Source organism: Elephas maximus, chromosome 3, assembly GCF_024166365.1.
Source record: "Elephas maximus indicus isolate mEleMax1 chromosome 3, mEleMax1 primary haplotype, whole genome shotgun sequence".
NCBI lineage: Eukaryota > Metazoa > Chordata > Mammalia > Proboscidea > Elephantidae > Elephas > Elephas maximus.
In genome coordinates, this window is record NC_064821.1 from 62,178,252 (window position 1) to 62,197,968 (window position 19,717).

The following is a 19,717-nucleotide window of genomic DNA, read 5'->3' on the forward strand; positions in this document are numbered from 1 at the left end:
CCTCCACCAGACTGAGTCCAGTACAACTAGATGGTGCCTGGCGACCACCACTGACTGCTCTGACAGGGATCACAATAGAGGGTCCCGTGACAGAGCTGGAGAAAAATGTAGGAAAAATTTTAACTCAAAAAAAAGACCAGACTTACTGGCCTGACAGAGACTGGAGACACCCCAAGAGTATTGCCCCCAGACACCCTTTTAGCTCAGTAATGAAGTCACTCCAGAGGTTCACCTTTTAACCTAAGATTAGACAGAGCCATAGGACAAAACTAGGCTAAAGGGGCACACCAGCCTAGGGGCAAGGACTAGAAGGCAGGAGTGGACAGGAAAGCTGGTAAGAGGGAACCCAAGGTCAAGAAGGGAGAGTGTTGACATGTCGTGGAGTTGTTAACCAACGTCATAAAACAGTATGTGCACTAACTGTTTAATGAGAAGCTAGTTTTTTCTGTAAACCTTCATCTAAAGTACTACTAAAAGAAAAAAAAAAAAGATTTACAGCCTTGGAAACCCAATGCGGCAGTTCTACTCTGTCCTATAGGGTTGCTGAATCAGAATTGACTTGTCGGCAGTGGGTTTGGTTTTTTTTTTTTTTTTTTATAGTGGCTTTTTTTTTTTTTTTAGAAGCTAGAGGGCCCAAGTTCTTATGGCTATACCCCAATCTCCTGTGATTGTGGCAGGTGAGCCCTTCCCTGCTTTGGACCTCAGTTTGTACATTTGTAAAATGGAGGCAATAATAGTACCTGCCTTGACGGGAGATTACTTGTATTTATTATATTTATTTAATAAATACTTCCCATGTGCCGGAGTCCCTGGGTGGTTCAAACGTTTAATGTGCTCAGATGCTAACCAAAAGGTTGGAGGTTCGAGTCCACCCAGAGGTGCCTAGGAAGAAAGGTCTAGTGATGTACTTTGGAAAAAATCGGCCACTGAAAACCCTATGGAGCACAGTTCTACTCTGACACACATGGGGTCGCCATGAGTTGGAATGCAACTCAATGACAACTGGTTTGGTTTGGTTTTTATGTGCCAGACAGGTGACAAATACTAAGTTAATTTCATAACGACTCTATGAGTAGGTATTAAGTGCTTGACTACTAGTTGAAAGGTTAGTGGTTGGAACCCACCCAGAGGAACCTCGGAAGACAGGCCTGGCGATCTGCTCCTGAAAGGTCACAGCCTTGAAAACCCTATGGAGCAGGTCTACTGTGCACACATGGGGTCGCCGTGAGTCAGAATTGACTGGGTGGCAACTAACAACAACCTATCTTATAGAGGAGGAAGATGATGGTAATATCAAATAGATGAAAAAGACAATGCAAGCGAAGTGCCTAGCACAGTGTAAGTAATAATAAATTGTAATTAGTTTTTTTCTCTCTATAATGAGGAACCTACAGAATTAGGGAAAATTTAGGATATTTCCTCAGGGCTGGGCAGGTAGTAGGTATTCCTCAAATGTCTGTTAATAGAATGACTCGGTCCTGGATGTCCCAGTGATGGGCAGGGTGACCTTCACTAAGCCCCAGGGCTAAAGAAGCCTGGCTGGGTGGCCCCTGCTCTGACCCCCCCACCCCCCGCTGGGCTCCTCTTCCTACCAGTGACCTTCGGGGCAGCAGCCCCTGACTGTACTGCAGGCCCGTCATCGGAGGATCCCCTTCCTACTCCCCTATTTCTCCAAGGACAGGATGAGAATGGACTCAAGAGGTATTTGCAGAATGACTTTGGGGAACTGACCTCCCCCTGCTATGCTAATCTCATGGTGAATGGAAAGCGAAAAGTCTTGACTTTTTCCAGTCTGCCAGGGGCTTCCACATCCCGTCTCTCTCCCCAGCTCCAGCCCAGACAAAAAGAGGGAGGAAGAGGAATGAGCATTGATGGAGCTTCTATGTGGGTCATCTCTCAGGGTCTCAGTTTTTACAACTGTCAAATGAGGATAATAATAATACCTAGATCATACGGTATTTTCCAGATGAAATGAGACAATGTATGTAAAGCAGCATGTCTGAAGCTTTAATGAGCACACAAATCTGGGGATCTTAACAGGTCGATTCTGATTCAGCAGGTATGGATGGGGTCTGAGACTCTGGCTTTCTAAAAGCGCCCAGGTGATACTCAAGTTGCTGGTGAAGGCCCATCCTTTGAATGTGAGGGTATAAAGGGATTAGAACAGTGCCTTGCACATAGTACGCCTCGATAATGGCTGGTTGTTGTTGTTTGCCATTGAGTTGATTCTGACCCATAGGGACGCTGTATGACAGAGTAGGACTGCCCCATAGGGTTTCCAAGGCTGTAATCTTTACAAGAGGAGATCATCGGGTCCTTTCTCCTGCAGAGCCATTGGTGGGCTCCAACTGCCAACTGTCTGGTTAGGAGCCAAGCACTTAACCACTGCACCACCAGGGCTCCTTCAATAAAAGTTAGTTATGCTTCTTCTTGTGATTTAACCTGTAAAGGGATTTAATTCTAGGGAATTGGAACTATTATCCCCGTTTTACTGCTGATAACACTGAGGTCCAGTGAGGTTGAGTGACCTGACCAAGCACACAAGGCTAGAGCGAGGCAGAAGCAGGATTCAAGGCCAAGTGCCCCAATCCAGGCTTCCCATGCATCATGCCACCCGAGCCCCACCCGTCTCCAGCAGCAGCCAGAGGCACGGAGCTGAGGACACGCCACCCTGCCCCTCAGCCCACCACTGGCCCCTTGCTGGGCCAGCCGGGCCTCCAACCACCAGCCCAGGCTCCCCACAGGAGTGACGGTGCCCAAGCAGTGGTGTCACTAAGGGGGTGCGGGGGTTGTGAACCACACTGGGTAACACTATCAGAGGGAGTGACACCAAAATGACTATAAAGTTTTTGTGCAGTGTTTCAGCAAAAATTTATTATTTTTTATAAAAATATCCCTGTAGTTACTTAGGAGCCCTGGTGACATAGTGTTTAAGGAGCTTGCCTGCTAACGAAAAGGTCGGTAGTTCAAGTCCATCAGCCGCTCCTTGGACACACTATGGGGCAGTTCTACTCCATCCTATAGGGTTGCTATGAATCAGAACTGACTAGACAGCAACAGGTTTGGTTTTTTGGGTTTTTTTTGGTAGTTATTTATAACAACAACAACAAAACATCTTTTGTAAACACAGCTTGCATGTATCAATATACCTACCAGGCTAAAACTCTGCGCTAATTTACTTTTTGAACGTCCTCAAGTCAGAGCTGTCATTATTACCCAATCCCAATGCCACTGAAACACATCGCTTTGTCTGCACCTGCTACAAGCATGCGCTGTTCTTGTCATTGCTGCGGGTGTTTTTATAGTCACTGAATTTTGTCAAATTTTCTGGTGTTTTGGCTACGATATTGTGGTAATTAGTATGTGTGAACCTGTATCAATAACTTTTTTGAGAATGCAGTAGTAATTGAAGGAAAAGAAGGAGCGATATACAGGAATCATGATTTGTGAGTAACAGTACAAAAAACATCACCAAGGATTCTGTATGGTCTGGTACGGGAGGAGGTCCACGGTGGGGGGAGGTGACACCAACCCGGGTGATGCCACTATGCCCAAGCCTGCCTACCCTTGGGTCCTCGCCTCCACACCCACGGCAGCAGCTCCAGCGGCCTCCCCCTTCATCGCTTTATAAAGCGGCCCCACGCTGCAGTTTTCCAAGTTGCAGTTTAATTTTATATGGAGTGAACTAACGGTCCTCTCCCTGCAGCCTTGGCCTGACTGCTTCACACATTCCTGCTGGAGCACCATTACCTAATTTAACCATAGCCCCAGCTCTCTGGGCTCTCAAAATAGCAGCTGCCAGTGGGAAAAAATGCCCTAATGTCATCAAAATAAATGATTCTCCCTCGTCCCCCCTCTAGGGGCTGCACCAGCCTCAGGACCCAGCCTAGGAAGAAACGGAAGGTGGGAGGACTAGGGTGGGCCTGGGGTTATGGGGAGACCCCCCCAGATTCTCACTCCCTCCATCCTCCCTGCCCTTTCAAACATGCCTTCGTCGTACACGCTCCTAGGATCTCCCCATGCCCCTTTCTTTCCCTAAATCTTCCAGCTCATTCCCACAGGCCACTGTTGCCCTGGCTACCCAAGATTTGGAGTCAACTTTCACTTTCTTCTAATAACAAAAACGATAACTGTAATATAATATAATAATTGATACATTCTCTAGGTATTAATTATACACTAAATACTTCCCACACCTTGGCTCACTGACACCTGCAAAACAGAGATTAACATTCCCATGTTTCAGATGAGGAAATGGGAAGTGATTTGCCCAAGGTCACATAGCCCGGAAGTGGGAGAGTTGGGATTGGAAGCCAAGTCCAGCTGCCCCACAGCCCTACCATTACACCACCTCTCACCTGGGACCTACTGGCAGGTTTGAGCCGGGAGAGGAGGAACGCAAGGGCTTTTTGGTGCTAGAAGGGGCTTGCCTGCCTGGTGTATTATTGTCGGGTCTGCTCACTAGGCTAGCGCCAAACCATAGGGGCCTGTTATTACCCTGTAGCTCACATTTCACCTAGAACCTTGGGCCCCAAGTCCCCAGGACTCAGCACTCGGGGCTGCCTTAGTGAATCTAAGCCCCTGCCCCCGCTCCCCCACACCACGTGCCCCAGAGCAGGACTACCACATTAAAGCAGGGAACACCCAGGCGACTGACATACCTCAGGTGCAACCAGCGGTTAAGGAGCTGGGAGGGCGGGCCTCCCTGTCCCTGCTCTCCTGCTCAGCTCGCCCACAGTAATCATTAACCAGACAGACCCAGGGTGGAGAGCCAAGGCAGGAGCCCAGGCCAGACCCAGGTCCCGCCCCAGCTGGAGCATCCGGGACCACCTTCCCAGCCACGAAGCTGAGGAGGGGGTGGCTCAGACCACCTGGCCAACTCAGGCTGGTGTCACTAGGGCATGTGGCCCAGCAGGTGCCTGGAAGGCATTTACAAAGCACCTGGGCCCTCTTTACTCATAACCCTTCCTGCCCCATCAGTGAAGAGGATTGGGAGGGGCTGGATCCTGGGTCTGGGGCCTTCCCAACATGGGGGCAAAACAAACCCAAGGTCCTTCAGCTTTACCCAGGACCAAGTACAGTCTTGAAGGGAAAAAAAAGAAAATCACAAAATAATAGTTCCTGTTATTTATCAGGAAACCCTGGTGGCGTAGTGGTTAAGTGCTACGGCTGCTAACCAAAAAAGGTCAGCAGTTCGAATCCACCAGCTGCTCCCTGGAAACTCTATGGGGCAGTTCTACTCTGTCCTATGGGGTCGCTATGAGTCAGAATTGACTTGACGGCAATGGGCTTTTTGTTTGTTTGTTTGTTATTTACCGGCTGCCTACTGGCTGTAGGAGATTTACACAATCTCTAATTATCAATAAAACTCTGCAAAGTAGGTATTACCAGTCCCAGTTGACAGACAAGGCTCAGAGAGGTTAAGCTACCAGCCCAGCATCACACAGCAATAAAGTGATGAAGCTGGAACAGGACTCAGGGCTGTGCTTCCTCCCATGGCACTGCCCCAAAGTCTAACTTGCAGAATTAATGAAGGGCTAATACGCCACCTAGAGAAGCCTCTGGGCTCTTTTCTGGGCTTTCTTGGAGCCCTTCAGCTCCCTAGCCAGGGCTGTGGGCTTTCTAAAATCAATAGTGTCCTGGGCTCAGAAATTCCAGCAATGAGAGAGCTGGGGATGGAAGTGGGATGACAGGGAGGGTGGCACCCAGAATCTGGAAGTGCCAACCAAAGGTGGTCCCTGGGGTTTCCAGCACCTGTCAGGACAAGAGCTTGGCCTTCTGGGATATGGTAGGAAGGGAAGGGGCAGCTGAGGCCCACATGAGGTGGGGTCCTCTTGGACTGTGGAAGGAAAGAAGGTAGACTTGCACACATACCCCACCCCCTCCCCTGGGGGCCGTGGTCCTCCAACCTCCAGCCAGCTAAGAGAATTACCCTCAATTGCTCAGGCGAAATCAAGGTGAGGCCCAGGCAGGCTGAAAGCTTTGATCTTATCACACATTCCTTCCCTAGCCAGTCCCTGTCCTCTCTCCCCCGACCTGGGAGGTAGGGAGGTGGGGACTAGGCTAACTTAACCCTTTCCTCCCATTTCCTAAAGCCAAGTCTAGACTTGACCTAAGATCTCCCTGCCACCTCCTCCCCCAGCAGAATGGGGAGAGAGGGAGGAGGAAGGAAAGCTCAAAGCAGGAGCTCAATGCCCATTCCCTCCTTTAACTCATTCAATGCCACAGAACCCCAAACCTGAGCTCTGGTGGCAGTGTCCATCCCTCCTAAGTTAAAACAACCAGACCCAGTATAAACAGTCCGCACTATTTTTCACATTCATGAGCTCATCTGCGACTCACGATAAAATTGGTTTGCTTGCCTCTCCACCCCGGTGGGTCCTCTCCCCTGCCCTAGCCTGGAATCCCTCTTCTCACAAGTTAATTGCCAAGAGAGAAACACACTGTGCATTAACTAGAATAACAAACAGGGGCTGGAGCAAAGTCACAAAGACTGGAGGTATCTCCCAGAGTTCTTTTGGCCCTGAAAACCTGCTCGAATGTTGCCATCAGATGATACACTCCTTCAACTCACGGCTGCTGTTCACACCCCAACACAGGGACTGCCACAGAGTTGGCACTCAACAAATGTTTGCTGAATGAATGGATGAATGGCCCCATTTTACATATGGGGAAAATTTAGCTCAGAGAAGTTAAATGACTTGCTCTGGATCACACAGGCAAGGTCAAGAGGAACATCTAAATCTTGTGACTTCCAGTCCAGTGCTCACTCACTAAACAGATATTTCCAGCCCTGATGGCATAGTAGTTAAGTACTACAGCTGCTAACCAAAGGGTCAGCAGTTCGAATCCACCAGATGCTCCTTGGAAACTCTATGGGGGAGTTCTACTCTGTCCTATAGGGCCACTATGAGTTGGAATTAACTTGATAGCAATGAGTTTGGGTTTTCTTTGGATGTTAGCTCAGCAGCAGGTGCCCAAGGGGCACAGAGGTGAGCCCATGTGGACAGACAACTGCGGGAGTGATACCAGATCTGCACAAAGGACAGGACAGGCTTCAAGGTCTAGGGAGCAGGGGGCAGCTCCATTGTTTCCCTAGCCCAAGGCCTGGCATCAATGTAGGAAGATGTGCATTGGTAATATGGCGGGTTCCTCAACATGACCAGCACCCCATGCCTGCCATCAACTCTTGCGGAAAGCTAGCAGTTTTCTCCAAAATCTCAGAGTTCCTTTCCTTTGACTTGGCAGGTGATCAAACAACAAGAAAAGAGCCCACTTTGTAGCTAGGAAAAGTGAGGCGCAGGGAAGAAGGCAGTTGGCTGGCAACCAAGTGGAGTCCCAGGCCTTGACCTCTTACCTTCTGGTCTAGCCAGGTACAGGGCAGAAGCGGGGGTGAGGGCTGGTATGGATGTCACCTCAGCTATCTTGGGAACTTTCTCTCATTCTTTCAGTGCTAATGACTCCAGCAGCAGGCATGGGCCTTCCTGCTTACACACTCAAGGACAATGCAGACAATACTGGAGGAATCCAGGGACAATGGAGACTCCTGGACCCCTGCCCTCAAATGTCTTCCCTCTGCACCGGCCAAATCCTCCTAGCTCCTTAAGTCTGACTTCCGCCAGAAAGCCTTTCCAGAAAACTTGGGCCAAATCAGTCTTTTCCTTCCCTGACAATTTGCTATTGTCTGGAGTTAAGAGTTGTGCTGGGTAATTATGACTTGTGAGTCCTGCCTCTCCAACAAAATCCAAAGCTTCTGGAGAGTAGGGACCCTGGCATGAACTTCTCCCAGGAGAACTGGCAGAGCTGGATTCAGCTCCAACCTTCTTCTGCACCCAGTTGCATTATCTTGGGAAGGCAGTGCTCTCCTTTCGTCTGTTTCTCATTAGGAAATGGAGGTCTAATCCCAACCTCATAGGAAAGTTGATAATGCACGTAAAACACTTAGCATAAAGTCTGGCACATAGTAGGTCCACAGGCAATGTTAGCTGAATGACTGACTGGATGGATGGATGGATGGATTCTTGAATCTTCCACTGCACAGGATGTTCAAACGACACAGTTTGGGACTTGCATGGAGATCATGCCTCCCAGTTGGGCCATGTGCTTCTGTGCCTTGTATTTCACTCACCTTCCCAGTACTGAGGTGGGCACAGGGCCAACTCAGAGCACATCCAATCAGCAAAAGCTCCTTGTCCTCCCAACAGGACAAAACCTGCAGACCCCATGGTGAGCTTGGGATTTGACTGAGAAGGTTCCCAAGGTTCTCAGTCCCAGGGAAAGCCACTCCATCTCTCTGGGGAATGCTATCACTTGAGCAGAGGCCAAGGGGCAATAGACACCCACATCTGAGAAGCAGGAGCTGGAAAAGCCCACATGGCAGATACACAGCTTGGTATATCCCTGCCAAGGCCAGCCCAGGTCTGCCTCCCCCATGCAGCCCGTCCTGACTATACCAGCCCTCCCAGGTCAGCCTGTCTCCAGATCCAGCAGCCTGGGCCCACTTGAGAAGGAACGACAACTTTGCAGTCAGACAACCTATATCCCACTCCCAGCTGTGCCACAGACTAGATGGGTAACTTGGACTAGCCATCCCCCCTCACTGTGCCTCAGTTTCCTCCTCTGCAGAATGGAGATAGTAATGCCCACCTTATCAGATTGTTTCAAGGATTACATGAGATAACACCTGGAAAGACCCTGGTGAAGGGCCTGGCTCAAGATATGGTGATGGTTTTGATCAGAAGGTGTCAGCTGATGACTTAAGTGACTGAGGTCACTGGGAGGAGACCCTGGAGGTCCCAGGGCAGAGAAGAGACTGCTCTGTCCTCAGAAAACTCCTAGGCCTCTGCTCCTCTGGCCCAAGGGTCACAGAAAGGCAAAGAGAGGAGAAGGAGAAGAGGTGTTAGAGTTCTAGGGGCCACTGGGGCTAGGATCTATGGGGCCTGAATTTCAATCATCCAGCTCAGCAGAAGATCCAAAAAGAGGCATGATCCCAGTTCCCAACTATTTGAGAACTGGAAACACCAAACAAGGAGAGGGATGAGTCAGCTGGGGTGCGGAGGGGAGACCAGGACCAGGAGGTGGGGACCAGAGCCAGCTCCTTGGGGGAGAGCCATGGGGAAGCAGGGGAGAGGGAAGTGGGGGCAGGGACCCAAAGGGGGGTTGGGAAGGGGCCAGAGGCAGCTGGGATTTCCTAGCCCCACCCCAGGACAAGCATTTGCAGGGTCACCCAGGGCCACCTCTGAAGCCCTCCCCATGCCCAGCTCCAGGCTGCTCCTCCCTCCTGATCCATGGACTGAGATTGGAGAGCGATGGGGAAAGAAGCTAAATGTCAAAAATGAAACACCTGGATGTGATCCACCCTAGTGGGGAGGGAGCCAGTCTTACCCAACAGCCTGAGCCCAAGGCCCAGAGTGGGGTGGCAGAGATCTCGGTGCCTTTGTGTTCCTCTTTCTCTTTAGTTGTTAGTTTCTTGAGAGTCCATGGGTGCCGGATTTAGACCCATGCGGAACCCCCAACCCTGGCAAGTGAGTGCTCCCTGGGCAGGGTCCTGCCTCCTCCAGCGTGGACCTCAGGGAGGAGGGGGCTGGGACCTCGTCTGCCTCTCTGTTTAAGATGCATGAACATCCCTTCTTCTGCACCCAGGGGAGCCACTTGGCCACACCACTTGTTGCTCAGGGCCCACCAACTGCACACATCTGGGAAAGGGACAATGCATCCCCAGGCTCCAGCCTTTCCCAGGCCACACCCTGGGGTGTGCCCCCCCCTTCTCCCTCTCCAGGAAGGAGCAGATCAGGGTGGAAGGGTGGACTCTGTCCTGCAGCTGCAGCCTAAGTGGGAGGAGGGGGTCAGGCCAGATCAGATGCACTCACATCCGGGACTTTCAGATGGCAAAAGAGAACCAGAGGGCGCAGGAAGGATTCCTTTGCTAGTCATTCACTCAATAAACATCTGCTAAGCAACCACAGTGGTACAGGCCAGCCGCCGGGAACCCTGAGTCAAACACCCCACTGGCCTTACACTCAGCAGGAACTAACTAGGCTGACAGGGCAGCTACCGATTTTCCAACACCGATCTGATTACAGGCACCGCTGAGTGAGGTACAGCCACCTGAACATCTCATAACCACCTGATCATCTCACAACTACCTTGCATCATGATCCCTATTCCACAGCTGACCTGAGGCTCAGAAAGAGGAAGCAAATTGCCCAAGGTCACACAGCCCACCAGGCCAAGTCAAGACTTTCCCCGTGGCCACACTGCCTGGAGAAAGGGGCCCTGAGTCCAGTGAGGGAGCAGACAAGTGGCAGAGGGCAGAACAGGCATCCCAGTTTGTCCAGCATCCTCCAGGTCTCCGCAGAGAGCAGAGGCTCAGAAGGACAACTCCATGAGGGGCCCAAGGCAGCCCCTTTCAATCCTCAGCAAGGAGCCTGGGCCTTCTAGGCCTGCTAGCTTCCTCGTTCATTCACTCAACAAATGTTCATGTGTACCTACTGTTTTTTACCTACTGTCTACCTAAAAAAACCAAACCTGTTGCCAATGAGTTGATTCCAACTTATGGTGACTGCTTGTGTTACAGAGTAGAACTGAACTCCAATAGGATTTTCTTGTCTGTAATCTTTACAGAAGCAGATTGCCAGGACTTTTTTCCATGGTGCTGCTGGGCGGGTTTGAACTGCCAACCTCTCATTTGGTAGCCATACTTGCTCCTCCATCTCAGTTAACGGCAGCTCCATCTTTCTGAATGCTTAAGCCAAAGATCATGGGAGCATCCCTGATTCCTCTTTTTCTGTCTCATCCCATACCCAATCCATCAGCAAATCCTGTTAGCCCTACCTTCAAAATATATTCAGGATCCAACCTCTTCTCCCCACTTCAATTGCTCGTCTGAGCCCCCATTGTCTGTGGCTTAGATCACTGCTTCCTTGCTTCTGCCCTTGACCCCTAGGTTTTTTTCTCCACACAATTTGGCTCCTTCAACAACTTCTCATCTCACTCAGAATCAAATCCAAAGTCTTTTCCACAGCGAGGCTCTGCAGCCTGATCTCCCCCTGCCAAGTCTCTGGCCACATCCCCTACCACGCTCCCCCTCACTTATCCGGCAGACATGCCAAGCACACTCCCACCTCAGGGCCTTTGCACTAGCTGTTCCCTCTGCCTGGAATACCCTTTCCTTAGATATGTGCAGGGTTCACACCCTCACTTCCTTCAGGTCTCCTTCTATTCAAATGTTATCTTATCAGAGACTTTTCCTGACTACCCGCCCCATCTCATTGCTTTCTCTCCTCTTCCTTGCTTTAGTTTTTCTTTCCAGCATTTATCACCACTTGACATATTAGATTTATGTCTGTCTTCCTGCAGTGGATATAATGCAAGTCCCATGAGGGGAGGGAACTTGACTGTTTTGTTCCTTGCTGTAACCTCAGCACCTAGAACACGGTCAGATACTTAGAAAATGTTCAATAAATATTTGTCCAATGAATTTGAAGACTAACACACAGGCAGAGAACTTTACAGAATATTTAATCACAGACATCATTTGTTCATTCATTCATTCATTCATTCAACACACACTGTTAGCCTTTGTGCACCAGAAAAGAAACCAAAAAAAAAAAAAAAACCTGTTGCTGTTGAGTCGATTCCAACTCATGGCAACCCATGTGACAGAGCAGAACTGCTCCATAACATTTTCTTGGCTGTAATCTTTACGGAATCAGATCACTGGGACTTGCTTCCACAGTGCAGCTGGGTGAGTTCAAACCACCAGCATTTAGGTTAGTGTTGTTGTTGTCGCTCTATGCCATCGAGTTAATTTCAACTCATAACAACCCTACAGAACAGAGTAGAACTGCCCCATAGGGTTTCCAAGGAGCGGCTGGTGGATTCAAACTGCCGACCTTTTGGTTAGGTTAGTAGTTGAGCACAAATCGTTTGCACCACCCAGAGACCTCTGTGTACCAGTAACCCCTCTAAAATCCCAAGCAACAGAGAAACAGGGCACCCTCTCCATGCCTCCGGGAAAGGGTTCTGGCAGGTAGCTGCAAGCTGGTCCCAAGGACCTCAGGAATGCCACGGATGCCCCACTGATGCTCTGAGGCCCCCACAGCCCTGGCAAAAGGGGCATCAGGGAAAGGAGGGGAGGGTGGGTTATGGGGGTGGGTGAGACTTGAAAGCCCCACATTCTCCGGCCTAAAAGAGCCACCTTGTTCACGGGGTTTTCAGGACGGTGCCCCCAGCCCGCCACCCCCAGCAGCCATGAGCCACTCCCCTCTCAAGGCTGCTATTGACCCAGCCCGACGCCACCAGGCTGGGCAATGAGGCTGGCGGCTCCCCGCGAAGCGAGTTCCACACATACTTCTGGGTTTCAGTCAGCCAGCTCTGGGAGCTAGGATGGCCAGCAGGCTCCAGCCAGGCCCTGAGAGCAGGAGGGGGCGGCAGGGCCAAAGAGGCCACAGCCGGGTTGTGGCAGCATTCCAGCAGGGCCGGGACCCTTAGCCCAGCCTCCCCTTTCCTGGCAGGAGGGAGATGGTGGGTAGGGAAGGGCACAGTGGTTCCAGGGAGATGGTGGGGGCAGTGGGGTCAGGAGCTGCTGCGGACCGGCTAGGAACGCCTTTCTCCTTCTCTAGCCCCTCACCCTCACCGGCGGACTGGACCCAGGGAGACAACATGCCCCAAGTGGTCTCAGCATCCAGAACCCACATGTCCAGCCTGCTGGCGGCATCTGAATCGTGGCCCAGATCTTTCCAGAGCCTGGGACGCCCCTCCCGCTGTCCCTCCTCAGACTCCCTCTCTCCAAGGCCAGCAGCCCTGGAGCGCCACAGACTCACCGTAAACCTCAAGCCCCCAGGGAATAGCCAGGGAAACCCAGGAAGGGCTCCATGCTGGGGGCTGGACCCTGGCTGGGCTGGTCGTTCTTCCCCCTCCCCAACCAGCAGCTCAGCAGGGTCGAGGGTCCCCTCACTTCCCACCGCAGGGTAGGACCAGCCTGGCCCACTCAGGCTCTCAGGCTGCTAGATGAATTCAAATATCTATAAAGACTCAGGGAATACTGGATGAGGAAATCAACGAATTAACAAACCTACAGATGAACAGGTAACCCCACAAATGACTCCCCGAGAGTTCAGTTTTGTCCTAAGTCCCACCAGGGCAGGCCTTACTAGGAGGTCCCGTGACACCGAGGCACATATCCTGAGTGCCTCTGTCACCATAGACAGTTCCTGTTATTTCCTGCCTGAGGTAGCCCCTGCACTACCTGGGACCTGAGTTCTTACTTTTATCAACTTCAATGCCAGTGGCTAACTCCTACTTACCGAATAAGGAGCCCTGGTGGCACAACAGTTAAGTGCTCAGTTACTAGCCGGAAGGTTGGCGGTTCGAACCCACCCAGTAGCTCCATGGGAGCTCCATGGCAGAAAGACCTGACAATCTGCTCCTGTAAAGATTACAGCCTAGAAAATCCTATAGAGCAGTTCTACTCTGTCACATGGGGTCGCTAAGAGTTGAAATCAGCTCAACTGTGTCTAACAACACTGACTGCCTGCTACAAGCAAGCAAATGGGGTGGAATGGTTAGGAGAATTTCATCCGGCTTCAAAACTTAGCTCGTGGCACCACCAGCTATGTGTGTGTGTAAGTAACTGGGCAAGTTACTGAACCTCTCTACGCCTCAATCTCCTCAGCTTATGGAATGGAGACCATACATGCAACAAAAATGTTTATAGAGCGCTTACCACCTACAGGCACTAGAGATACAGCAGCGAACAAAAACAGGTAAGGTCCTGTCCTCGTGGAGCTTAAACTGGGCAAAGGGAGGGGTGAGACAGATAACAAAGGAGTGATATGGGAAGAGAAGTAAAATAAAGCCGTGTGAGGGGACAGAGCATGATGGACAGCTGTCAGGCACCTGAAGGAAGTGAGGCAGCAGGCCATGAGATATTTGGAGACAAGCGTTCCAAGAAGAAGGAACACACAGCACATGCAAAGGCCCTGAGGTGGGAGTGTTTGACGTGTTCAAGAAACAAAGACCAGGGCAGCTGGAGCAAAGCCAGCAATGGGAAAACTGGCAGGAGGTAAGATCCCAGAGGGAGTGGGGAGGCCAGATCTCACAGGGCCTTGTGGGTCATATTAAATCAGGAGCAATACTGGGAGTACAGGGAGGTTCTGAGCATGGGAACAATGTGGGTTACAATGAGGACTAGTTGAGAAGTTCAGTGCTGGCACACAGTGGGCACTGAAGAAACGTAAACTATCCATACTGTCTGTCATCATCTTCCCACCCCGCCACTCTGCTCACATGACTTCCAAGTCCTGAACCCAATCAGTCACCTTCTGCTGCCCTCCTTCCGTCCCTCTCCTGGGCCGGGCCTCAGACCCACAGATGCTGACTTGCCTGTGCTCAGCCTGAGAACAGGCCCAGGCCAAGCCAGGCGGGGTCCAAGCCAGGCGGGGGCCACAACTCCCCTACACAGGAGAAGGAGGCTCCACCTCTGCCCCTTCCAGCCTCGGCCTCCCTCCCCAGACTGGGAATCCCCGGAGTACACTCAACTCCTTCCCAGTGGGTCTGGAGAAAGGGGGCAGGGTCAGGGGACAGCTATGTCAATGGAAGGGCTGAGGTAACTCTGCAACCCACTGAGGAGCAGCCAGGAAGGAATGGCTCCTCCAGTTCCCGGCCTGCAGTCTCCCCAGCTGAGGCAGGAAACAGGTATCTCAGTGACTTCCCTCCTCAGCCCTGGGAAATACCGTAATCACTGTGGCCTCCTCAAAAGTTCTCTCTCCTGGCAGCGTTGGCCCCAAGAAAGGAAGGGCTAAGGCCCCAGCAGGAAGAAAAGGGTCAGCAGGCCAAGGCAGGCCTTTAGTCACCCAGGCTCAGCCCCTTCCCCCAGCAGGCTCCCCACCTCCTCTGAACTTACTCCCTCACTTAATCACAGACAACTGTTTCCTGCAGTCCTGTCTCCTGTTCCTGGTGAGGTCCTGAGCTCCCTAAGGACCATCTTACCCTCTGCTTGTGTCCTACCCACACCCAACCCACTACTGGCTGGCAGACATGAACTGGAAGGCAGAAGAGATAAAAGGCAGCAGGCAAGGAGGAGCTCAAGGCTTACTGGGGCACTGACCTAGGAACCTAATCTCACTTATGACTCACAACAAACTTCTTGCTCCCATTTTACAGGTGAGGAAACTGAAGCTCAGAAAGAAGAACTTGTCCCTGGTCACACAGCTGGTAAATGGCAGAGCTGTTAGGCTATGAGCTCTTTGCAGTCTACCACCATCAGCTTGGAGCGGGAGAAAGAGTGAAGACATCGGTCAATGTGGTTGCTGAGGAGGTCTACAGCCCCACAGGATCAGAGGTGTCTGTGATCAGAGCTCCCAACTATGGCCCACGAGCCTGTGAGTTCTGGGAAAGCATAGACAGGGCCTGTTCTTACTCACCAGTGTAACCCCAGCCTGGTGTCTGGTGCACAGTAGGTGCTTGGCAAATAGCTATCGAATAAATGAACAGCTGTACTCCCAGTCACCGCCATGGAATGTCGCTCAATGAAGACTTGTTGAATGAACAAGTGAATGAGACGGTTGGCTGCAGTTCGGGAATCAGAACCCCCTACGTGGAAATTCCTCACATATAGAGCAAACAGCCCCCACACCCTCCCCATTCCTGCCACTGTAAAGCCTGTGCTATGTAGCCAGGAGCCCCTCACTAGGGGGCAGAGCAGGGGGAAGGTCAGGAAAGGAAGAATGGAGGGCTGTTAAAGACATCCTATGTGCTGGGGGACTGAAGGTTCTGTGGGGCCTTGGGGAAACAAAAAATCAGTGTTGGGAGTGGCATGTTCAGATGGGAACAACTGGATGTGTCCAGGTGAAAGGCTGAGACAGGGCATTAAGGCGACTGCCCAGATTGGGAGTGGAGGAGGTACTAGGTGGATGGGGCAAGTGGGGTGAGGGGTCAGGCCTGGGGTGGGGGGTTAACGAGTGACTCAGGAGGGCAGAGGTGAAATGAAGCCATCAAGGCAAGAAAGGGAGTCACTGGTGGCCACCGATTCAGTCACTGGGTAAACACTGGCCCAGTAGAAAAGTCCCTCTGCAGGCTCCAAGGACAGCAGGGTGGAGGCAGGGACCGACCGTGACCACCTCAAAGGGGTTTGGGACAGCTCTATGGCTCACTGTGCTGGGCAAGCCCAGCTCCCCAGATGTGCTCCCACCCACATCTGCCACTAGCTCCCTGCCCACTGACCGTGCCCCACCCTCCTCAAGTTCACTGAGGTCCTCCTGGGGCCTCTCCTGGCCAAGCACCTTCTAGGCTGTGGGATTCCTGAGCCCAGGATTCTCTCTTCCTTGAATGGGCCCATCCAAGCTCTGAGCAAGGCTCCCCCACTCTGCACCTTGCGGACCTAGGAAAAGGAAAGCTGAGGAAACTCAGATCCACCGGGGGTCCACTGCACACCAGGCCCACACCGGGCACTTTCACTTACATTCCATCCAATCCTCCCAGCCACCCTGAGGCTATGCACTTTGAGGCTATGCATTTCCAGTTCCCTGTACACAGGGAGCCGGCCTCAGACAGGTTGATTAGCTTCCCCAGGTCACACAGCTACTCAGGGCACTGCAGGGATTCAACTCCTGAGCTGTTCTGACTCCAGGGTCAGAACACAAGCCTCAGATCTGTCCCCAACGGTTCTTTAATTGCCCCTGCGCTGGTACAATCTCCCCAACGGGAGAGATGGCAAGGTAAAGGTCAAGTGAGGCTTGATAGGGTCCCTATCACCACTGAGTGCCCCTTCTGCCAAGTTGGCGCAGAAGGGGGTGCCCTGGTCCTGCCAAGTTCCCACCCTGCTCGAACTTTCTTCTCCTGGTCCCCAGAAATGGCAGGCCAGGCCACCATGCCCAGCGCAACTCGGAGACTCGGCAACGTGGCCCGAGGACCCACAAGCTCCCACTCGGGTCGGTCTTGCCCCCAGCCCCACGCAGGGTTCCCTGAGCACCCTCCGGGGCAGTCCCCACTGCACAGGAGGGCGCCAGCCTGGGCCGGCCGGGGATCCCTGGCGGGCGCCGCCTTCCTGAGTTGGAGTCCCGGCCACGCAGCCTCGGGCGCCCCCGCCAACTTGGTGAGCTCGGCGAGCTGGCCCCGTGGCGCCCCCCAACCCCTCCGCTCCGAGCACTCACCGCTAGCAGCTGTCCATGCAGCAGCAGCAGCGCCAGCAGCAGAGCGCCCGCCGCCCGCCGCCCCATGGCCCGGCCCGCTCAGCTCGCTATCTCCTCCGCGCTCGCCGGCCTGCTGAGTCCTCAGGACAGCGCGGCGCGGCCCGGCCCGGCCCGCTCCCTACCTCTCCCGCCCCTCTCCGCCCGGCCCCGCCCACGCTGCCGCCCGCCCCGCCCCCGGGCCCCTAGGCCCCGCCCCGGACCGCCCCCGGGCCGCCGGCTTAGCTCGTCCAAGCCGGCAGCGCAGCCAACTGGGCCTTTGTCTGGGCCCCCAGCCCCCGCCCCGCGGGCCGCAGCCCAATCCGGCTCTCCGCCAAACCCGGCCTGGAGTTTCGGGTGGGACGGGGGCCCTGAGGCTCGAGGGGCGCCAGAGCCCTGAGCGCGGGACCGCTCCCTCCTTCCACTCGCACCCCCTCCCGCATGCTCACCTGCACATGCGACAGGGCCCCACCAACTTTCAGACAACTAAAACCCGCTCTCACACCCTTTCACACTCCACAAGACGTGATTCCACACACAGGCCACTTCAAGAACTGCGAACGCACGCAGGCGCACGCAGACACACGAGCACACACACGCAACTTTCGCACACATCACGCACACCCGACACCCACGAGCAGCTTTCACCTGGACAGTTTCATACACACCCACGCAGACTTTGACAACACGTTCACACCCACAACTTTCACGCATTAGCGCACTCGTACGAGACCCATGAACACTCCACAGACAAACTTTCACACTGTTGCACTCACCTTTGATATACTAAAAACTTTCCTCACAGGTTCACGTGACACTATCTCTTTACAACTTTCACAGACTCAAGCCCTCACCTATACAGGTTCAGCCATTCACATTCGATTCACGTTTTTACACACAGACTCACATAGGTCAATCCCAACAAGGCAGGAAGAATAAAGACAAATTTTCACACACGAATTCCTCACAGAGGCTCACAGTTCCCACATAGGCCCATGTAGTTTCTCACGTCCATATCAGTCTGTAGTTTTTACATTTTCTTACACAAATTACAGTGCCTTACAGGGGCACTCAATACTCACTGAGCTCACTGAATGCCCACTACCCGCACCACCATCCACGTAAACCACTCATAGACCAATTCTAACTCACATAACACCCCAGAGCCAGAGATACACCAACATACACACCCAAGGCCCGGACACGGACAGACCCTGCCAAAGCCCCAGTCACGGATGCTTGAGTACTAAATCACAGCCCCGGATGATCCACCTCTGACCCAAGCTCACAGGCAGCACAGACCATGCCCGCGGGCCTTAACACTGCCTACTCTCAGGTCTTTTCTGCCTGAAAATTTCCAGGGCAGCCCCAGGCTAATAGGTGGAGAAAAAAACTGTTGTGTGTATGTTTCTTGAAGCTTTGAGGAAAACCTTTGAGTAATGATAAAGGGAGGAGAATAAAAACTGAATTTTCCATTGTTTCTTCCATGAGTTGCTAGGTTCCAGAGACTCAGGACTGGGTCTGCAGCCAGGAGTGAGGTGAGCTGTGGATAGAAACAAATGCCCGCACTAACAGGGCGGCACCAGGCCTGGCTCCGGAAGGCGTGTTCTCTGCGATAGGGTCCTGTGGGCTCCCAGACATTCTGGGGCCTTCCACCAGGGCACCTGGGACATTGAAAAAATGCTTGCATCTGACTCCTGTCCCAGCCAGATGTCCCATCTCCAAAACTCTGGGTTCTTCTCTGCCCTGTGGGGCACACTGTTGGGGGTCCAACTCAGAGCTGTGAGGGGCAATAACTACATCTGCACTGGTTCAGTCAACTCCCTGGCCCCAACCCAGACCTCAGGCACAGCAGCAATGAATAAAGCCTATCTCTGCTTCAGACAGGGAGATAGGGGTGATCAGGGGAGGGAAGGACGTCCAGCCTCTGCTCTCAGATGGGGAAAAAGGACATAGTCTCTGTTCTCATGGAGTTCTCAGTCTGATAGAGAATCTCAGCTTTATCACCTACTACCTGCTTAATCTTGAGTAAATTATTCAACTTCTCAAAGTCTCAGTTTCTTCATCTAGAAAATGAGGATAAAGTTAAGACCTCCTTCATGGTGTTGTTATGAGGATTAAGATGAATTTATATATATGAACCAAAAACCAAACCCAGTGCTGTTGAGTTGATTCCAACTCATAGCAACCCTATGGGACAGAGTAGAACTGCCCCAAAGAGTTTCCAAGGAGGCCTGGTGGATTCGAACTGCCGACCTCTTGGTTAGCAGCCGTAGCACTTAACCAGTATGTCACCAGTGTTGTTCCCAATCTGATGGTGAAATGCAGTCCCCATGCCAAGGGTCTGTAGTCTGATAGAAGGTGACAGCTTTGCACTTGGGAACTCCCTGTCTGATGAGGAAGGCTTCAAAGCTCCACTGACTTCAGGCTTGGCAGGTGGCCAACCCCAGTGGCAGGATTTTTCCAAGGCTTTGCCTGTCCGTGGAGGCTCAGCATCCATGACAAATCACGTTTCGTGAGCTGTCTTGGGTTTGTTCCCCACCTCGGGC

General features: G+C 52.4%; 1 protein-coding gene across 9 annotated transcripts in view; it reads right to left on the bottom strand.

Annotated features, from left to right (window-relative positions):
* The window catches only part of HSPG2 (heparan sulfate proteoglycan 2), a 117,789-nt gene extending 100,485 nt beyond the window's left edge, over positions 1–17,304 (bottom strand). For all 9 annotated transcript variants that reach the window (XM_049878195.1, XM_049878194.1, XM_049878193.1 and 6 more), the window contains exon 1: positions 17,154–17,304. In XM_049878195.1, coding sequence (XP_049734152.1) covers positions 17,154–17,219 — 66 coding nt within the window. In that variant the 5' untranslated portion in view covers positions 17,220–17,304. The remainder of the gene's footprint in view (positions 1–17,153) is intronic.
* Positions 17,305–19,717: the final 2,413 nt, after the last annotated feature.